At 41.2% G+C, this 21,666-nt stretch overlaps 1 protein-coding gene across 1 annotated transcript in view; it reads right to left on the bottom strand.

Annotated features, from left to right (window-relative positions):
• Nucleotides 1-236: 236 nt before the first annotated feature.
• fat3b (FAT atypical cadherin 3b) overlaps nucleotides 237-21,666 on the bottom strand; it is a 53,054-nt gene continuing 31,624 nt past the window's right edge. The window contains exons 31-52 of the mRNA XM_028422179.1: nucleotides 20,382-20,535; nucleotides 20,061-20,294; nucleotides 19,801-19,979; nucleotides 19,036-19,249; nucleotides 18,687-18,901; nucleotides 18,422-18,559; nucleotides 18,091-18,234; nucleotides 17,818-18,015; nucleotides 17,341-17,618; nucleotides 16,693-17,255; nucleotides 16,364-16,495; nucleotides 16,106-16,263; nucleotides 15,419-15,950; nucleotides 15,017-15,170; nucleotides 13,518-13,674; nucleotides 11,478-11,894; nucleotides 10,372-10,618; nucleotides 5,456-5,545; nucleotides 4,797-4,856; nucleotides 4,497-4,535; nucleotides 2,453-2,518; nucleotides 237-991 (exon numbers count right to left, since the gene is read on the bottom strand). Of these exons, the coding sequence (XP_028277980.1) occupies nucleotides 237-991; nucleotides 2,453-2,518; nucleotides 4,497-4,535; nucleotides 4,797-4,856; nucleotides 5,456-5,545; nucleotides 10,372-10,618; nucleotides 11,478-11,894; nucleotides 13,518-13,674; nucleotides 15,017-15,170; nucleotides 15,419-15,950; nucleotides 16,106-16,263; nucleotides 16,364-16,495; nucleotides 16,693-17,255; nucleotides 17,341-17,618; nucleotides 17,818-18,015; nucleotides 18,091-18,234; nucleotides 18,422-18,559; nucleotides 18,687-18,901; nucleotides 19,036-19,249; nucleotides 19,801-19,979; nucleotides 20,061-20,294; nucleotides 20,382-20,535 (5,124 nt within the window). The remainder of the gene's footprint in view (nucleotides 992-2,452; nucleotides 2,519-4,496; nucleotides 4,536-4,796; nucleotides 4,857-5,455; nucleotides 5,546-10,371; nucleotides 10,619-11,477; nucleotides 11,895-13,517; nucleotides 13,675-15,016; nucleotides 15,171-15,418; nucleotides 15,951-16,105; nucleotides 16,264-16,363; nucleotides 16,496-16,692; nucleotides 17,256-17,340; nucleotides 17,619-17,817; nucleotides 18,016-18,090; nucleotides 18,235-18,421; nucleotides 18,560-18,686; nucleotides 18,902-19,035; nucleotides 19,250-19,800; nucleotides 19,980-20,060; nucleotides 20,295-20,381; nucleotides 20,536-21,666) is intronic.

Here is a 21,666-nt window from a genome sequence, read left to right as displayed (position 1 = left end):
CCTCCTGCTTATAACTGAGCCAGGGGATTGGGGTGGATTACTGCTTGTTTAACACCAGGATAATAATGCAAGATAATAAAAGTATATTTGGTAATATTCTCATTCAATTTTTTTTTTAAGGCGGTGGACCAGTGGTGTAGTATAATAAACATCAAGTGTAATCAGACTAGATCACTGCCGCTCTGTAATTTATAAAGGGATTATAAATGCATTTGTTTAGAAGCAGTCATATGTACTCATTTAAATCCATCCCAGCTGGTTGCTGGTTCAGATCCAGTGGAGGCTCTGTTTATTCGTGTGGCTCTTCTGGCTCTGAGCGACACCAGGTTCAGTAGTCTTTCAAGCTCATCCCCAGAACCTGCCAGACTATTAGAGCCAAGCTCTCCATGATCTTCCTGTGATTCCCTCCATTCCCCTGTCTGTAAGTCCCAGGCCCTGAGGGGGGGCAGAAGTTGAGCTGGGTGCAGATTAAGGCCCGGGGGGCTTGAAGGGTATCCTTCGTAGGCTCGCCGAGTCGGAGGTAGAGTGTCATAAAGACTCTCTGCGTCATTTTGCTCAGGATCATGGCTGGGTTCTTGGTATTCCTCGTAAACAGGCGATGAGCTGTCTTCACAACTGTCATGACCACGCGGCTGCTGACAGTCTCTGCGGTCCTTGTGCACCATGTCCCTGCTCCTGATGCCTGTGTTCGTCCCCTCCCCCTCATACTTTCTCATTTCTTTTCGATCCACGCAGTGTTTTCTCTCCCACTCACCAGACTGATTCCTCTCCCACTGGAAGGTCCTCCTCCCGGTTTCTTGTACCCCCTCACGGCCTCTGTCACTGCTGCAGCTCATCACCCTGTAGTCGAGCTGGAGAGAGCGTGTGCTGCCTCCACGTCTGATGTTCGGCTGCATGTCACTGAGGTCGTAATGGGATCCCACCTCTGGTGGACGCAGACGTGATGGCGACAACCAGCTCGAAGTCTGACAGGAAGACTCCCACTGGTATGCTAAAAAGGAAAAAGACAGTTTTCCTGTAGTTTGGAACAACTTCAGGGACAAACAGTTTGATATTAATGCAGCATATAAAGGGGCATCTTAGACTTTTTTGTGTAAGGGTCAACAAAGGCCTGTGGTAAACATTATGTCATTTGAAAATTCACAACAACATCAGGCAAGGCTGCTTCTGTTACAGCTTTTTTTTAAATTATGAATACAGGCTACTGCCCCCTGCTGGTGTGGATAGTTATTTTCTCTAACACAGGCACAGGAAATGTATGCCTGTTGGCTGTTGTAGTCGGTGGCGGTGTGTTCAAGTGGAGCTTTTTGGCCCAGACCCAGGCGATGCTACAGTCAGCCAATTGGTGCTAGTTCTTTGATGTTGCCTTTGTATGTCTGGACCATTAGGAGCCTGGGGCTTTACTCCCTGGTCTAAATCCCTGGAAGTATGCAGTTTTCACTCGACTGTGTGGGTTATGTTATAAACAGCCTTTCTGCATTGCACAGTGTGAGAAAGAATAAGATTATCAGTCTAATAGGATCAAACAGCCAAAGGTGCCACATTAATAAGTCAGCCTCACTTCTAAAACAACAGTAAGATTTTAATCTTATCTACGAGAGGTATCGCCAGGTGACACCGGCAAATATGCTTCATTTACCGGAGGACTGATCTGAAGATTTTCACAATTACTCAAATCACTGCAGATTCCATCCTCTGCCCTTGTAAAGCCACACCAGCTACCTTTGAGGTATAAAAGCACTGCCAGGATGTGGAATTTACAGCCTCCTATTAAACAAACTCCTTTACTTTCATTACATTAATGAATAGCATGCGTACGCTCTGGCTTGTTGTGTTTCTATTTATTCCTCCTCTTTAGTTTTCTCCAGTGCCTATTATCTCATCCCTTGATCTGCAGAAAAGTGTTGCTTGTTAGTTGCGTGCATACGAATGTGTGTGAGGTGCATGATTCAGGGTTTGTGTCTCCTAATGTAGCAGGATGCTCAAGAACATCTTTGTTTCTCATTATATGTCACTATACAACTTTTTTTGTTTTTTAGTTGGTGCTGTTAAGTGGACTGAATCAGAACTCCCCACTAATCCACAACTTCCCACAACACTACAGCATGCAGGCTGCATAATTCATGGTTAGGTTAATGAGCTGTGAGTGAAAAAAATAATAATATTGATGAAGTGAGAGGAGCCAGAGGGGTCACCCTCTCTGTGTGGGAGTGGAGAATACACTTCATTAGTGTGCTAAAGAGTGCCAGTTCCTGGTATATAATGCACGACACACACGTGCGGACAGAGACATCTAATATATTGCCATGCCAACAAATAATGACACAACAGGAAGTTGCTAGAGCCATGCCATACTGTTGAAAAAAAGAAAAAGAAAAAAAAAGCTGTGGTGCTAGTCGAAATATTTTCAAATGAGAGGTTAAGGGGGAAAAAAATAAATAAATGCTCTTACAATCCACAATGTACTCTTTGATGAACTCTACACAAATCTCATCTTTGCTGTGCAGGTGGCGACTTGCTGTCAGTGAAGTGGAAAAACAAAACAAACATCTCATGGGACAGGAAACCTTTGATGATGAAATTCTCACAGAAACAAGTAAATGCAGAGAGACAAGAGTGAATTAGGAGGAAAGACACTTGATAATGGCAGAAGGAGGCTGAAAGAGGTGCCACTTAGCACTTCACCGAGACATGTAAACAGACAAACACACACGCAAACAAAAGTCACAGCATGCAACAACACATGTGCACTGTGATTGCAAATGGAATCCCAGCATCCATCATAATGGGGACAAAATTTGAAGTCCCATATTCAGAATACTGCTCACCACATTATGGATAAGATGTTTTGTCATTTCTATACTTGACTCTGAACATTGAATATGAAGTAAAATATTACATAAGTTTGCAATATTTTTACACAGACTGAGCAGCTTTATTTCAGGCAAAAATAAAAGTGCTTGTGCTTCAATAGGCTGAGGCATAAACACAGCCTTGCTCTGGGTGAGTAATGAAATGCTTTGTAGACCTAGTAAATTACATGCAACCGAGAACAAACAGACTTGGTAACGATGAGCCAATTAATATTGATTGTAAGACGGTAGCACAAGCAGCTGACAGGGATTGTTGGAGATCTTTTAGGATAGGTAGCGCAACGGCACCATGACAGCCCTGATATGTTTGGTTAAGAGCGGAAACTCTGGTCATACTGCGGATGATGCCCCATTTAATGTGGAAAAAAAAGCGTTTGAAGCTTCCTGCTGTTCTGTAAGGATGTGTGAGGCTTGGCTCAAAGTGCCCCTAAAATCCACAGAGACCCTGCTTACAAGGCCGGGGTGAAAACTCTGCTCTGCTTTCAGTGAGGACCGCTGCACCCAATTTAACCGTCATCAAAATTCAGATTACCTTAATTAAACTATGAACTGGAATATGCTGTAGAATAATTTATGACATATAGTGTCTTTATATCAGAGGTTGTGTTTAACATTAGAAGAAGGAATTCTACAAATACCATGTATTGTTTGCACATTAAATATGTGCTAATTATATCACAATAATACATAACATTTTAATACAATTGGCTGGATACATATGTGTGTGCTGCCTACTTGGCTGAATTGATGATGGACTGCAGGCCAGCTTTTTAGCATTGTTAGCATTGTAGCTAGCCAGGTGTGCGAACCAGGAATAGTACACAGTTTTGGCCAAATATTTCCATCTATCAATATTCTATTCATTTGAATATACATTTTAAATTGTTTGAGAGCTTTAGCCTTTTGTAACCTATGAGAGCTAGCATTCCATTTCACCATTCTATCATTTGGGAAAACGGAGAAGGTAAAAACTGCAGACATATTTTAAGAGGATTAGTTGCAAGGCAACGAGGAGAAAACGAAATGTTCTCTTGATCTTTTAAATCACATATTTTTATGTTTAACTTGTTCGGTGGAATTCATTCAGTCTTGAAGCAATGAAAAATAAAAAGGTCAAGGAAGACTTGGGTCTTCTTTGCAGGACAAAACATCACCATCCGAGTACTTCGGGTAGCACTGTGATGTGGACACATTTTTATTCAATCCAGTGTTATGTACAGTAATATGATATGGACACACAAACACTTGCTGTGAAATGCTGTGAACTGTATATATGTACATATAAAGTATAAAGTACAGTGTATAAAGTACACTTAAAGATACTTTATATAATTGCTTTTTTGCTGTTCTCCTGATTCAGATGGAACCACTTTTAGAAACGTATTCACAGTTTCTACTTTTGTTTCCTGACCTCCAATCTCAGGAAACATTATGTTGAGGTTACCTTTACATTCACGGTTTGGCTAGCAAAATGTAATTTGTACTGCATGGAGTATAATAGAGGTATTCAGAGCAAAAAAAAACAGTAAAGAACATAAAAGGATAGTGCACAGCCCTGAGAAATAAAGTCAAAGGGACGGCAAGTTAATAAGATGTTTTTTGGTTGTTTTGCATCTCACTCACCAGGGCTGTTCCGCCGCTGTTCTTTGTCCATGTTAGACACTACAAAGGGAGAGAGAAAGCGTGTCAGTGAAAGACTGAGACAAACAACACAGAAACCAAAGGGGAAAAAATTGAAACACAGAGAAACTGACAAAATATTAGAAATCTAAGCAGGATGTTTTATTTTAAATGAGAAAAGGCGCTGAGCAGCAGAAGTTTGGCTGCAATGTATCTCTGTGCTTCACCACTAAACAAACATTTTGGTATCAAGAGACAGACACAAAGAGAAGAGAGGAGTTAACGGAAGATATCCTTTCATACCTTCACTTTCAATATTATCAACAGCATCGTTGACTAGACGTATGACTGTCACTATGGAGGCTAAGCAGAAAACAGAGACAGTGGAGAAGGAGAACAGAAACAATGTCAGTGCATTCATGAAAAGGTTTAGGTTTCATGTGCTGGAGAGAGAGAGAGTGTGTGCGCACACGTGTTGACAACACAAAGAAGAGTCTGTATACATGCAGTATGTGTGTGTGTGTTTGTGTGACATGAGGAATTCTTTTCTTTGCTGCTACACTAATTAGACAGGAAAGAATCGACATGGATTCCCTGACGGAAGAAGACAACCCCACACACATGCATGCACACATGATCATTAAGGGTGTGACTACCAGCCTCTTATACTTAGCCAAGGGGGATGATCAATGGTATTGAGTTATCTGGGAAAAAAAGACATTGTACAGGATGCTGGAGAAAAGTTTTATAAAAAGGCTTTTTCTTTCACTGAAAGAACTGCGTTCAACTTTGATGTATGGATTCGGTTCCATGAAGCTTCTTTTCACGAAACATTTGCACTGATCTATTGTCTGCTTTCTATTCAGTATATTTGGTCTCAGCGTGCAGGGAAGATTATCTACAGCATTGGTTCCCAGCCCATTTTTAACTTGTGGAAGGCGAAAGAGTGCTCAGAGTCTTACCATTGTCATCGAAGGACTCAGACGTATACGAGCTGAGGGAGTGGTCCTCAGAAGTGGAGTCTGAGAGACACGCCAAGTCGTCTGCCAGCTCTGACACACCTAACATGATATAATACATCCCAATCAACATACTTCACTTCAAATTAATGGCAAACCAACACAGTTTTTTTGTGTGTATACATGTAAAGGAACAGTTCTGTTGAATCTGGATTTTTATCATCAGTGTATACGAACAGTAGATGCCGATTGGCACAGCCTAGTTTGGTGAAACAGTGTGTGTCTAAACAGTGGTTGAGGAAGCACTGATCCTTGGTTCTTAAGTAAAAGTACAATTACCCAGCAAAATTTACACTTAAGTAAAAGTAGAAGTGCTACATCAGCATTCCTACTTAAGTCTTACTTTTAAGTTGAAGTAGTACTCAGTGAGTTGTCTATCAATATCTAGGTGCTGTCATGTTGATAAAGAATACAGACATAGCTCCTGGTGATACTTCTGCCTCTACAGATGTCACTACTAGTAAATCACTGCTAGCAACTCTTTTGTTTTGAGGCCAACACAGAATGCACCGGTATATTCATGAATGGTTTTTGGGCCCTATAAAATTCAAACATGTCTTTTTAAATAAGCGCACAGGAGGTTCAGTTTAATGGAAGATGACTCTGGATCCATGTTCAATGGTAAAGTTAGCTGCAAAGGACAGGATAGAGCCACCTGATTGATTTAAACTTCAGAAATAGCAACACAATCCATATTTTTGTGTAGATCAAGGCAAAGTTTGGGTGAAACTGTCTTCATAAAATGTAACAATGACAACAAACATTATAGAAATGTATAGTGTATAGATAGCAGCTGCAAAATGTAAAAGTCTAAAGTATTATTTTTACTTAACTATATGTAAAAATATAACATGAAGAAGTACAAATACTTAGTTATATTCCATCACTGGTCTAAGTATGAGTTATACAACTCCTCTTTCAGAAATCTGCTTGAAATACATCTATCAAGTGTATGTCCTTACATTTCCATTCTGTTTGGAGAAAACCTTGAGAAAGCATATTATTAGTTCAGAATGTTTTTTTCTTGTAGTCTTGCATTGTGTAGAGTTAGTTTCCACGTATTTTAGCAACTCCTGCAAAGCAATGGGGATTATCAAAGTCCAAATCTAAATCCATCACTCATTCACTTCAGGCTTACATATGTGACAACTTATTCAAACCTAAAGACGAGGTGAGGTACACACTGAATGAAACTCGGTCTAAACCTAACTGCATTGGAGAACAAAAAAAACCCCAGTGCATCCACTGCACACACCTCCAGGTCTGCTCATTTAACGCACCAGCTGGAGGCATCATAGAGGGTGAAAAACAGAGACTTACTCGTAACTCAAAACAACAGGAAGATTGGAAAGCTACATCCCAAAGCACAACAAATCGTTCATCAGCTGCAGGTGAGGTGTGGCAAGTGGGGTTGTGAATGGGGCTGATTGAAAATCTTGAAAGGGTGGCGTGGCTGGGCTGTTCAGACTTGCAGTAATCAAAGCCCTTATTTCAAGTTATAAATCCGACACTTTTTGTCCGTGCAAACATTAAATTTCATTTGGAGAATTCTGGCAGCCTCCTGATCTCCAGCTGGCCGTAGCCGTACATGACTGCGGAGCCACCATTTCAAATACAGGGGTGCTTACAAGTCGGTGTGATCCTTGGCACTGTTTTTCTTTGCTAGGATGTTATTTGAAGGGTTGTATCCTTTCAAATCACTAAGAATTGCTTCTGAGTGATTGTTTGTCAGGCAACTGCCAGAAAGGGCCGAGCGGGTACCCGGGGGTGTCACAATGACTTCAGATAAAGGCGTCTGGCTGTGAAGACCGTCTACAACACGGTCTGTTAGGCCTGGAGACAGGTATGTCGCACTGCCAGGTGCTCTCTAATCTAGCAGCAATAAAATGCCTGATTTTACATTCAAATTGGGGAAAAAGAGACAGAAGACCAACAGAGCAGAAATCATGGACTCCAAAAAACAATTCTCTCTGCAAAATGAAGAAACTCCTTAGAAATAGAAAGAGGCAGCTTTGCTGATGTGATTAAAAGTAAAGTTTTTTTTTTTTAACTTCTGGCAGAAAAAGAGGCTTAATACTGCTCGGTGGAACAAACAGAAAGAACTGTTTACACACATTTCACTGCCTTTTCTGCTCAATCACAATATACACTTTGTACCAAACTTAATGGAGTTTCAGTCAGGTGTTTCCTCATAAAGAGGGATTGATACTTCTTGCAGTGGGAAACAGAAACTTCTGTCACAGGAAGTTGGAAGTCAGTAACTTTTGTGGTATGTCTGTTTGTGAATAATTTAAAGTTGCTGCACTGTGTGAAAAATATCCTTTGTACAGTCCGCTACCTTGGTCTCAAGGACTTTATCACAAGGACACACAAACATAACAGGAGAGTGTCTCTTCTTACAGCAACGTTCAAGCTGTGGGTGCTGTTGAAATGCATCAGAGCCTGCAAGATGAGACCATTGGCACGACCCATGACATGATGACTTGACATTTTTTAGTAAAGCTTATGTAAGATATGCATGCTTATATTAATATAGTGAGGCTTATAAATATTTTGTCAATTGAAACAAAATGTCAAACTTTTCTTTGTTTGTTCATTTAGGGTACAGAGTGTATCAAAACCAAAACTAGGACATAAAAGATTCAGTACAATGCGCTCCTTTGAAGTTCTTTGAAATCCAGCATGTAGATACTGTAACAGGTAAAAAGAAAACTGCTGCTGCTGCTTTTTTCTTCTTGTTTGGCTGCACTTTAATTGAAATCTTGTACATTTGATGTGTAATTTGTAACATAATGCCAACATGGTTTATTACAAAAAAGGTTTTGTTATTTTATTTTCCTTCTCGTAACCTGGACGCACCATATTTTTTTATCTTTTAAAATTCAAATTCTTGTACATTTTAGCTAGTGAGCATTCAGGGCTTGGCCCGTCTCATGTCCAAAGCTGTACCCCACCACCATGTCCATGAGGGCCAAGATGTCTGGACATCAACTTTAGCTTTCTAAGCCCAAGCTCTGTGGTCACGGTCCGGTGCGTATGGAACAAGTGAAAAGCTCCTGTGGGAATGTGAGCAGTAAGGCAGGGCCATCAATCAAACTAAATAAGAAGGGCAGTGCAGCAGTATGTCTTATGGAGGTGAGGGGACACTTAGCATAATCAACTTTTTGACACATAAGTAAACATTTTTTGTTTACTCCTCCTCTTTTTTCCATTTATTTTCTTTCCTCACACACACATTCACACTCACTGGCTATTGGGCCAGAGACTACTCTGTTACCCTGCCAATTTTGGCAGCCATGCCTGAAGTTATGGACCCAGCCTCTGCTGTAATCCCACCATTAACACTCAGCCAAACCACAGCCAGTCTCTTCCTGGCTTTGAACTTTTTAAATCCTGTTTCACTTCTTCCAATTGAAAGAGCCACCAATAAATCCTCATCTCCAATTTTTATGAGATTCTCCATTCTTTATGAGAGCTGAACCTTTGTAGAAAAGTTGAGTAAAATATCAAATTAAGCCAAATAAATATAATTAGCTATCATAAGATCTCATTTGGCCCCATTCACTTTTTTCTTTCCCTTTTCAAAGTTTCCAATTCAGACCAGTTTACAAGCATTTTAATACAAAGCACTTATAATCATTAAGCCAAACAGGACCAATCCTAAGCTCCAGCGGTTTTAGCTTCAATTCCTTTTCAGCAGCCAAAACATCTTCACAAATTGCTTTCTGTAATCCGTCCTGTAATTAGTTGAGTAATAGTTAAAGCATTTAAAACTAGCATCCGCTGAGAGACTTCATTCCATGAGACATTCTGGATTGCCAAAAACTGTGCAATATGGAGCCTGATTTGTTCATTTAATTATTCATTGCATTTTATTTATTCATGATGGAGCAGGTAGTGACAGAAAAAAGAATGACCAATACACTTCCTTAGTTAGTATTTCACATATTGATTACTGCACATTGTTAAACCGGCACTTAACACTGGAGTCATTAAAGCGATATTCTGGATAGAACGTTGCTATAAGCTTGAAAACATTTTAATTAACGGACTGTAGTGCAACTGCAAATCCTAGAGCTATTTGTCGTTCTGCATACGCACAGCAGGGAAGAGAAAGAAAAAAAAATAACCTATTTCCTATTCCCACAGGTGAAAATCAATAATTAACAGGCAGGAAGTTCCGACTGCAAGCTGTATTATTATTCAAACAACAGGTTGGACGGAGAATCGAAATATCTGACGTCTACCTTAGCCCTGAAATGCAACGTGGTTATTTCATTGACAGAGAACAAGCTATGAACTGTGATCCTGTTGTTGACAGTGTCTGCAGCTATATATTAGAGTTATCTGAAAATGATGTCTGCTGCTCTAAAAAAAAACTTGGCAGATGTCCCTCTTTGTGAAGAACTTTTTCAGCTACTTTGATTTTGACTTTTTTTTTTAGGAAAGTAGGACAAGAACACAGGACATCAGTTCTGGCTGATTACTCTGACCATTCAAACAGAAGTGCACAGGAGATGTAAGAGGGTTTACCCTGGTACAAGGGGACATAATTGCCAATTTCAGCTATGTAACAGAAAGTTATAATATTATTTATTGCTCCCAGGAAGTAAATAAGGAAATGATAGCAAAATAAAATAAAAATAAAAAATCTTATTTTTTAAGCACTCTTGCTTACTCTGGGCCATTTTCTTTGATGTGTGTGATCAAAAGGCACAGATCACTGTGAAATAAGCTCTCTCAGTGAAGATGGTGGTATGGGTGTAACACAATGAGTTCATGGCCTGTGTACTCTTTGCCTTTTTGATCAGGTTGGAAACTGTGTGTGCTTGTGTGCGTGCACAGTGTCGCAGTCTTACCCTGTGGACTGTTATCTCTCTGTGTTCTCTCCAGCTCAAAAGCTCTCTGCCCCCACTCCTCTTCCCTCTCATCTCTAAGTCCTTTCTCCCTCATTTCTTCGCCTTCCCAGGACACTTTGTGGGCCGGACTGTGCTCTGAACGATAGGCTGACACCGATGGGAGATTGGGTGCCACACTGCACACGGCGATGCCCCTCCTGTTGGCCACACCTCGGACGGTGGACGTGTCTGAGAGGAAGCTGCTCATCTGCAGAAGCAGAAGGGAACATACAGTAAATGGTACTTCTGGTGAGTCTATGCTTTAAATCCAGTTAAGACTAAAAAGCAACAATTAATTATCCTGCTCACAAGAATTTCTTTTTTTGTGTGACTCTATAGATTACACACATAACACTGAGCTCCACGGGTGCTCCTGGTAACATGCTCTTTCCTTATTATCACCATGAGGTATTGTTTGCTGATGTCATCCCCACATGCATCATTCTGGCACCATGGTTACTTCAAACAGTCCTAAATAAATGTACTTAAAGCTGTCTGGCTGTAAAGGGAATGTCATTCTTTAATGTCACAATAAGTGACAATAAGTGAGATTTTTGTTTTGTTGTTTTTATTTTTTTTTAATTTGAATTTGTAGAGAACTGAAAAATATCAAGTTGATGTAGATAAATGGCTTTAGCAATACATGTTGGCATACCTAGCTGCTTGATTGCACCCTTTAAAAAAATCACAAATGGTGGCTTTAACTAAAAATAATTTAAATAAGTAAATAATAATAATAATAATAAAACATTGTCCAGCTGTGCAACTGCTGATGTTGAGAAAGTGATTACAATTTAACCCCATTTTCCCCAGCGGCTGTTTATTGCAGAAGCATGGCGTCATCCAAGGAACTGGAAGATAAACTGTTATCATAAATATTGATAATATAATATAAAATTGATATTGCTTGGGGTTTTATTCATTGTAGTTTCATAACAAGACTTCTCTTAAAGGCTGCAGTTAAATTACTATGCCGATACAATATGCCTGTTTTATAATATTTTATCATGGACACATTGGAGATGCAGTGACAATGCAGGCAATAACATATGCATGCATTTACATACCTGACTGCCCTCACTAGAAGTGGTTTTGTCACCATCTCCACTCCTCATTCCCTGGTTAATGAGTCCTCCTGGCAGAGGGGAGTGGGCAGTGGGACGCACCATGACCTGAGGAGGACCCCCAGTGCTGCCTCCCACTTCACCATAGGTACTAGTGGTCCCTGGTGACCCTGATACACGCACAGCTTTGAATTCAATCCCTTCTGCTCCCATGCCAGTCTTGTGCAGCATGTAGCTTGTTTCTGTAGAAATAGCTGAGATACCCATCACAGCCTGAGCACCTGGGCCTGGGTCTGACTCTTTCCTGAATTTGATTTTTTTCCGGAAGGCAATGAAAAGTATGAGGAGAAAAATGATGACAAAGGCAAGGACCCCGATGCCAATTATCTCTCCTGGTCCGACATAAGACAGAGGCTCAGCCTGGGGAACATAAAAAAGAAAAATCCTTAAAAACCTGGACACAGCATCTCCTGTTCAAAAGGTAAGAAGGTTAGCACACACAATCACTGCCTGGTGAGAGCGTACAGTATAGAAAGTCCAGATTTGGGGATTTTCATAATTAGGATTACCTTCCATTCAGAAAATGAACTTATTGAGAGGAACTCTGCACCTGCAGGCATGATTAAACCTTTTCTCAAAAACGGTCTCCTAAGAGTACAGGTGTTGAGGTAGAAAGCCTTTTTTCACCACTCAGCCTGTCATGTTAGGAGAGATTCCTTTCAAATTAATCAGGCAAATAGTAAATAGGCATGCTTGGCTTGTTGGAGTGCATAAATGCAGAGCAGCTGTGGATCCACCCACAAATAGTCTGATTGAGTCCATCACAATAGATAGTAATTTTTTTTTTTAATTATTGAACTCACTGACATGTAGTCAGTGTGTAACTGTATTATGTAATGCTTCCAGATATCTCTCTCTCTCTACTATAAAATATCACATTTCTTTTTGGAGTCATTAAAGAACGGCTTTGTAAAACTGGAAAATATCGGCCTGTTCTAAGCCAGAGATATCTACAAGTTGCTAACCAGCTAGCCGCTGACCACACCCACACTTAATACCACCAGCTGTGATGGTGAGTCAATACATTGTTCTTAGTACAACATGAGGGAATAACAAAGAACTGGCGCTGCCCAGGCACAGAGTGTAATCTTGACACACATTTCACATATAGATCTGCAGCGTTGAGCGCAGAGGGTAACAGCTGGGGGCCCGTGCTCAAGCTAAAAACAGAGCAAAGTCAACCGGCTCTCCAGCGACAAAACCTGGACCACATAGGGCTACGGCAGATTGTGCAGCCAAATTCTATAGCCTGCTGATTTCACCGAGACGTGGCTCAGCGACAGAGTTGCGGATACTGACGTTAAGCTGAGGGTGGTGGTGGTGGCTACGTCCGCTCTGATTATACAGAATTGCTTCAGTGATTTAACTGCCCTTCGGGTTGGTAAACAGACATGTAAGACAGGCTACAGCATTTCTAGACTATTTAACATAAAAATAGCTCCCCCTTTCTGGAAAAATGAGTTTAGACACTTTTACAAACTACACCTTTATTGTTACAGACGTGGGATAAAAATCATCATTATTTGTGATCATACATCGTAACAAAGTAGTACATACAAAGTATGTAATAGTAAAAAAGGCTAAGTTTTTTTCTTTTCCTACTGTTACTTCTGCGGTCTTCTAGGAAATAATGGAAGCACCTTTCCTCCCAGATTAATTGGGTTTGCAGTCTCAATATAAAGTATATGGCTCACAATAAAAATCAAGAGCGTGACAACTTCAAATGGAAACTGTGATTTACCCATTACCACACTCTCACTCATCCACTTTGGAGACAAAGATACCAAGCTGATGAATACGACTTCTATGAGGCCCGCTGCACACTCAGAATTCTCAACAGCCACACTGTGTGTGCCAAGTCCAATTAGGTACAAGCCAAATGCACAAAAAAGCAATTTAAAAGAGCAAGTACTTTTTGGTTTACACTTAAGTATATTTACTTCTACATAAATCAAATTTCAAATGACGTTCATACATATATACCTGTGTGTCATCCCCCGGATCAGCAGCTGCTTCGTCATCACAAAACTGACCCTCGTACCCTTCTGAGCAGTTACAGTAAAACGACCCAAACGTGTTGACACACTCGCCTCCGTTTCCACACTCGTCCCGGTCACACTCATTTACATCCTCATCACATCTGCAGAGACACAGATAAATAAAGCGCTGTGCACGGAGAGCAGTGAAGATGATTCGTATCAAAGTGAATGTGAGAAATAAAAGATGAAAGCGTGACAGTTAAAAAAAGAAAGAGAATGAAAATACACAGTTTTAAGATCATCTTTTTCAAAAGGCCTTTCTTTGTGGTGAAAAAAAAACAGGGATTATCTTCATGGAGACCCTATTATCCACATTTATATGGCTCAGATTTAAAGAAATATGCCACAGTGTAAAAACGCACACATACACAGACTCTTCAACAAAGACACAAATTCCAATGTGCTCATCTCAGCTTGTCATTTCAAACACAGTCTCCAGCTGTGAAGAGGAGAGAAAATACATGTATTTCTTTTTTCAATATATGTATATATACTTTATCTTTACACAAGTTGATCCAACAGTAAAAGAAAAATAATTTTGCATAAAGCTTACTGTGTAACTCTTCAGATTTCGGCTTTAAATGATAAAAGTGTAAGAAGTTGGTATGATCTGGCCAAAGATGTGCTGCCCAGTGAATATTATACAAATTAATGAATATTTCATACACTAATTAAAACCAAATGCAAGATGTCTCAAGATGTGTTTTGTTATTTTGGAAGTCAAATTTCCTATTAATGAGAAATTGCTTTATATTTTAGCTAACTGAATATACTTAACTGATAATTAAATGTAAATATTTCAATGTGATCTGCAGCAAAAAAGAATTTTATAGTCAATTACACTCAACAGCTGTGTGCTTGTGGCAGAATCTACTTTGCTTTTGCGATGGTTTCAATCTGTGTTTAACATTAAGTGATAATGATTCCAACAATCTGGTGCCTAAGAAAATACTGTTTTGCTTAGCTAAATATAATTTAATTCATCAAAAGTTTTTTTTTTATTTTTTTGTCAAAAAGCAGAACCATTTTCTCCTCTGTGGGGAAACTGCTCTCTAGTGGTGGCTCCATTGAACAACTACACGAGCAGAGGGGTTGTTTCAAAGGCAATTACTGAGCTGTAATTAAGACGGCAGCTACAGAATGATTATAGGCTTTTCAACCAAAATTATGCTGAATTGAATTAGAACCACTAATTTGTCCCACACAATAACAGCTTAAACAACACAGTGAGTACTGGGGTGCTAATGTGGGCTAATCCTCAGTGTGATCTTCTGTGTTTAAAAGACAGAGAAGATGTTAAAGAGCCTAAATGCTCACTCTTCAGTCACTGTGTACATACAGTCTAAATAGGACACACCGCTGTTGTTGAAGTCAGTTATTAAGGCTTAAGTGTGTGTTTTGCACGCATGCGTGTGTGTTTGATTTCAGGCTATTTTATCTTACATAAGTCCCCCGAGTCCTCTTGGGCAGCCACAGAGGAATGCGCTGCCCACAGGCTTACAGTCCCCTCCGTTCTGACATGGGTTTGGCATGCAGGATGTCACTTCAGTTTCACAGCGCCCCCCAGTGTATCCAGCACTGCAACTGCACATGAAGCCTGTTGGACAAAGAAGCAAAATGAGACATATAATATGTTAAAAAATGAATAACTAATATCTTTGTGCAATAGTAACGGACTTAATATAATCAATAAATCAATGACAGATTATTAATCACAGCTTTACCAAAAAACATCAATAAATTAAAGATTAAAATACTAAAATTGACAGTCAAGCTATAAATATTTATTCTATCAATTGTTTATCTAATTCACACATTTACATGGTTATCTGCATATACACAGACCTCCAGAGGGCAGGCTGCTGCAGATGGCTCCATTTAAACAGGGTTGACTGACGCACGGATCTGGATAAAGAACGCAGCCCAACTTGACCTCACTGAGCCCAGCTATCTCAGCGTAACGGCTCCTTTTATTCTGTAGAGGTAGTTCGTTACCATTCAGCATCAGGGAGCCCAGGCAGCCCTGGAAGCCATCCTGGGCTCTCGGGGGGCCCCTTGCACCACGGTCCCCAAGTCCTGGCCTTCCCTGGTTCCTCCCAGGCCCTGGGCTCGGCCTCTCGCCCTGCCCGTTTAATGGCCTCACTTGGGCTCCAAAGAAAAATGAAGAATCTGGGGCCAGAGGCCAGAGACGGACAGGGGCTCTTGCCGCTCTGCGGCGCTCCACATAGCTGTCATCCAAGGACAGGAGGGTGTAGTTCCTAGTTAGCTCCAAGGAAACTGCATGCCAGAGACCATCGTTTATTGGTCTGCCAGAGATACCCATGATGCCAAGGGTGTTGTCGCAGTCCAACTGGAACCAGAGTCGACCTCCTTCAATCTGTGGAAAATAATTGTATCTTTTTTATTCTTTTGATCTTTCATTTTCTATTGAGAGGCACTCTATTACTCTATTACTGTGAAGGTGTCAGGCTGGCACACTGCATAAGGCAGAACTGTGAAGCGCGATATAAGTGCAGTCATTTCACCATTTACCTTGAGCATAGTACAGGGGTTTACACGTGTGAACATAATAACTCCTCTTCTCTGAAGTGTTCTGATCCTCAGGCCGAGCCTCATCTCTCCACTCTGCCCGCTCTCTGTCACTCTGTACTTGATATAACTGTTTCCAGAGAAACTCAGAGAGGTTTGACCTACACATTCACAATACACAAAGACAGAGACGATAAATAATAAAATCCACTGTGATCTGGTGCCTGCCTGGATCTTTATTAAACTATAATCAAATCCTACCTGCACACTCGTCTAGTCTCTCAGGCTGACACTGGCAGACAGATGGCGCTGTGGGACCGGAGCGGACACACTGCATGTCTGCAGGACAGGACTGACCTTCGCATAGCTCGACAGGGGTCGGGCATGTCCCTCCTGTTTGGGAAGGGCCAGATACAAAAATATTAGAAGAATTATAACCTAATATTATCTGAATAATGTCACATTACCCTAGTATCTATTTTATCCTTCAATGTATGTATGCAAATTTGTATAGATAGACAGTTTCTCTGTCTTTTTGTTATTAGCAGCATATATTCAGTACAGTACGTCTTTATGAATTCACTGCTCACCCGGGCAGGTACAGGTTTCAGTTTGGCTGAACCTTGGTGCCACCAGGCTGACCCTCTCTGTGCTGTAGGTGACAGATGAGCCTCCCTCCATCACCAGTGTGTTCTCACACACGCGGTCTCCACAATCCAGTTCCCCCGAACAAGCAGTGCTCACTACCACCGCCCCAGCAAGGACCCCACGAATCTGACCCCGTGCTGCCGCCTCCTCCAGCTTTGCAGAAAACTCTTGCTGTGAGTAGAACCCAGCCATCCGTCCACTTCCTGATATCTCTGGCCTCTCCATGGCTAGAAGCAAATCAATGTCTGAAGTCCCCATCACTGGCTGTACACTAAGTATATGGAGGGGATCCTGTTGACCTGGAGACCATTTCCAGCCAGCCAGTCCCCGTAAAGTCAATTTGATCTGGCTCAGGTAACGACTAAGTAAATCTTCTGGGGACAGAGAGCTGAAACGCAAAGTCAGGGCACTGCGCAGCAGAACATCTGTCACCTGTTCAACTTGGATCAAGACATCAGCTATGACAGCGAATCGTCCGTCGCTCACTGTAGCATTCAGCTGGTATCTAAGAGAGGAGAAGAAAACGTGTTGTACTCTTACGTCCATAAGCTTTTGTATAACATTTTTACATGTGCTTGTGTGTTGTGTACCTGCCAGGTTCCAGCCCTGGCAGAGCTATAATAGTGCCATCCTGTCTGTTGATCTTAAACATGCTCTTTGGCTGAAGCTTCTGGGTAAATGAGAGAACGTCATTAGGGTCACGGTCAGTTGCATAAATCTGACTGACTGGTCCTCCCTGGAAGGTGTCTGTCGCCATGACGATGAAAATTTCCAGCGGGGAGACAGTGGGCTTGTATTGGCTGTTCCCAATGACCCTCAGAAATACCCAGGAAGAGGAGGTAAGACTTGGCTTACCAGAGTCCGTTGCCTGAAGAAAGTAAAGTATTCAGTAACTCTTACAGCTTAAACTCACAACAGTGACTGCTATTAGTAGTTCTTCATAATATAAATGTTTTGCAATGTTTTTAAACCCTAGAGAGAGTGAGAAACTCAGAAGCATAAACATGTCGACAGAGTATATTTGTTGGTCAATCTTTCCTCGCTGGTTAAAAAACAGCATCCCATACCTGGATTTCAAGAGTGAATTCTCTGGGCGCTTCAGGGCCAAATGCTCGGTTGGACCTCAGCGTTCCAGTCTGGTCCAAGGAGAAGAAATCCCTTTTATTTCCCGACATGATGCGAAACTGAAATGGAGGCCCATTTCTGGAGGAGTCTTTATCAGTAACTGACAGCGTCAGCAGGGTGGTGCCAGCAGCTTGGTTTAACTGGACAGTAAATATATTGAGAGAGGAGGTGAGATGACGTACCAACTAACTTTACGCACGCACAGACTGACTTACCTGTATGACAGCTGTGGAGTTGGGAGGAGTGAAGACAGGAGGGTTGTCGTTAACGTCGGAGATATCAATGTTAATTGTGACAGTGGAGGACATGGCAGGAGAGCCACTGTCAAACGCCTGTACTGACAAAGAGTACCTGGATACCTAGACAGAGCAGAATAGGAAGTGGGTGCCATATCTGTATGTATCAGGCAATATGGAGAGCACTAATATGGGACTAACTGGTTTCTGACCTTGATGCAGACTTAGGTATTTTTCATACCAACCGTGCTCATGAAGCAGAAAATTACAATTGATTGTATATGAGATATTGTACTTAATTCCTCCTTACTAGTTCTCTGTCAAGCCTCTTATTGACTTTGAGCAGGCCTGTTACAGGGTCAATCCAGAAGTGGTTGCTTCGGTCGCCTTTCAGGATAGAGTAGGTGATCCGCCCATTCACCTGGCTGTCCAGATCTTCAGCCAGTACCTAAATCACACACACACACACACACACACACACACACACACACACACACACGTGAAAAAAGGACTTAATGGAAAATACAGATGATGTAAACATGTTCCAATGTGAGAAAATTAAGACCAGACATTACCCTTGTAATTGTCTGCCCAACAGTTGCATCCTCGCTGACCAGTACATTGTAGATGTCCTGATTGAAGGCTGGAGCATTGTCATTGACATCCATAAGTTCTATAGTTACCATGGTAGCAGTGCTAAGAGGAGGGTTTCCATTGTCCCAGGCTTCGATGGTGAGGTAGTAGTCCTTGCACACCTCAAAGTCCAAATCATCAGCCACTGAAATAGAGCCTTAAGACACACATATTTTTATGAACATAGCTGGATTTGTATAATTTTTGCTGTTGTGTTTGGTTGTGTCTTTTCATTTTCGATTCTTCTCATAATTCATGCTCACTTAGTGACACAAAACAATGCTTTCTCACCCAGTTTTCTGTCAATGAAGAACTTTCTTAGCTCGTTGCCTGACCGGATGTTGTAGGTGATCTCAGCATTGGGTCCGATGTCAGCACTCGTCGCCAACACACGAATCACCTCGGTTCCCACAGCGACATCTTCAGGAACAGTGACAGCATAGTCCCTCCTCTGGAAGACTGGAGCATTGTCGTTAACATCCAGCACCAAAATGGTCAAATCAACCTGTGAAGGACACAAGACACTGTAAAATGACACTGTGTCAGCTTATTTATCTGTGCAGCTCGCAGCCACAGACAGTGAGCAGAAAACATATCGACTTCTCATGCTGCTCTGCAATAGTCTTTTAAAATGACAACACCTTCCCTTCCTTTTACCACATTCACTGAATGGCAGGTGTTTATTTCCTACTTTCACTCAGGTCTTTCTTTAGCAGTGGATAAGATGACACCACCACCTTCTCTGCAGCTGTCACCCTCCCCATCTTCTTTGCCCTAGCCACTGCACAATTTGATGACAATCTATCTTAATTTAAATCTACCTGGTTCTTTATCTCAGTCTCTTCAGTAAACATTTCACTGGCTTGTTTTTTGTACTGTGTGTATGGACAGAAATACAGATAGCTTCCAATTAGAAGATATAATATGATACATATAATATATATTTTTATGCTCATTCTTCCTCTCTGTATTTCTTTTTTGAATGACTCTTTCTACAGTCATAATGTGACAAATGTTATATAGACTGAATCTGTGTGGACTAGAGTTCCCACCAACCTGTGAGGATAGCGCCCCCTGTTGCCCAGCTCGGTCAGTGGCTTGGACACGAACGCGATAGGAGTCTCTGCTCTCTCTGTCTAATGTTTTCTCCAAAATTACTATGCCAGTTACTGGGTCGATGGAGAAGAACCCATTGACTGAGTCCACCAGAGAATAGACCACTGTACGGTTAAGACCTGCCCAGAACAGATTGCACAAATTATCTTCATGCTCTTGGCATGGTTGTTTACAGAGCGTGTGGGAGTGTAACAGCTTACCATCATCAGGGTCGCTGGCTTGCAGTCGGGTAAGCAAAGCCTTGGGCGCTGCATTCTCAAACACACTAGCCAGGTAATGAGGAGAGGAAAAGGAGGGAGTGTTGTCATTTACGTCCAACACTTTGAGAGAAATGTCAGATCGGCAAAACAGCCCTCCCCCATCAGTTGCCTGGGCGATGAGTTTGTATGTGGTTGTCATTTCTCGGTCCATCAAAGTGGCTGTTCGTAGCTCACCTTTGGACATAAATGGTAGAGTGCACATGTAAAAATGATTGGACTATTTGTTTGATAAAAAAAACACACACAGATAACTGAATATACCAGTGTTTGCATCCATGTAGAAATCTTCAACCCCAATGCCAAACAGTGAATATTGGATCTCAGCACTGGAACCTGAGTCAGCATCTGTCGCACCCACGGTCAGAATGCCCTTGTTAATGGGGATGTCCTCAGGAAAAGAGGCACCATACACCGCCTGGTAGAAGTGCACGGTGACAAAACAAACACACATCAAAAAAACACATCTGTCAGGCGCTGCATCCATTATCTCAGCTGAAAGCTCAACTGAGTTAAGTGCCCTTTTCTGAACTCAGCGTCCACTCCAGCCAGTGACAGCATCTAGAAATGAAATGTTTACCAAACACATGCTGGCTATACACATGCTACTGTACTATGTGAAAGTATAATGCAGCATCCTTTTCACACACAAAAAAGTAAAGTCTATCCCTAAAATATCCAAATAATCACACAATTTGTCTAGGCTGTGGCTACTGCTGCTGCAACATAGAACAGCAATTTAACAGCCATGTGGGAGTTATAGTACAACAACCAACCCTCAGTGCTTTAAGATGCATTCAGTGGTAACCATGTAATGTCAGACTAACCACTTTATGGCTCCGCTTGCCTGAGTACAAAAAACTATCAGACAAGAACAGCCATGCAGGGAGGACTTCAAAGAAGATTATTAGGAGTTTGGAGTTTTGAAAATGAAAAGTTTCTCAACTAATTATGTGTAACCAGAGAACTGCAGAACACTACTAAATTATATTTCCCATTCCACGATGGTTTACATCTCATGGATCTGCATTTAGAGCAGGAACAACTTTAAAGGATAAGCACGATGAGCTACACTTAAGTGCTTTTATCTGTCTCTTATCCCAGCCATTTGTTTGTCTAACACATTTCATTTTTGTTTTAACTGTGTGGACATTTTCCAGATTACTATCCCATTATATAAAAGCACATCTGCTGAAATATAGGACTAATTCGTTCAAATTCTTTCACACTGAGTTTGTACACTGTGGAACAGAGAATCAATATTTTAACTGAACAAATTCTGTCCCACTCCTGCTGCTGCAGACTTCGTCTTTCTTACTATGTCATAAATATGCAAAATTTACCATTATTCAACACAGTAATTTTCTGAGCTAAGCCACCGTTAAAATTACCCAAAAGAAAGTTCATCACTGTGGGAACTGAAGCCTCATCTAATTCTTCACAGTTTGTCAATCAGTTAATCAACACTGTATTATTCTGGGCTTCACAAAGATGACTTAATGTGTTATAAAATAATTAAAAACTCCCTTGTTGAAGATGAATTATTTAA

The sequence above is a fragment of the Parambassis ranga genome, chromosome 14 (genome assembly GCF_900634625.1).
Source record: "Parambassis ranga chromosome 14, fParRan2.1, whole genome shotgun sequence".
NCBI lineage: Eukaryota > Metazoa > Chordata > Actinopteri > Ambassidae > Parambassis > Parambassis ranga.
The sequence above is the reverse complement of the archived record's forward strand: the minus strand, read 5'-3'. Positions and strand labels throughout refer to the sequence as shown.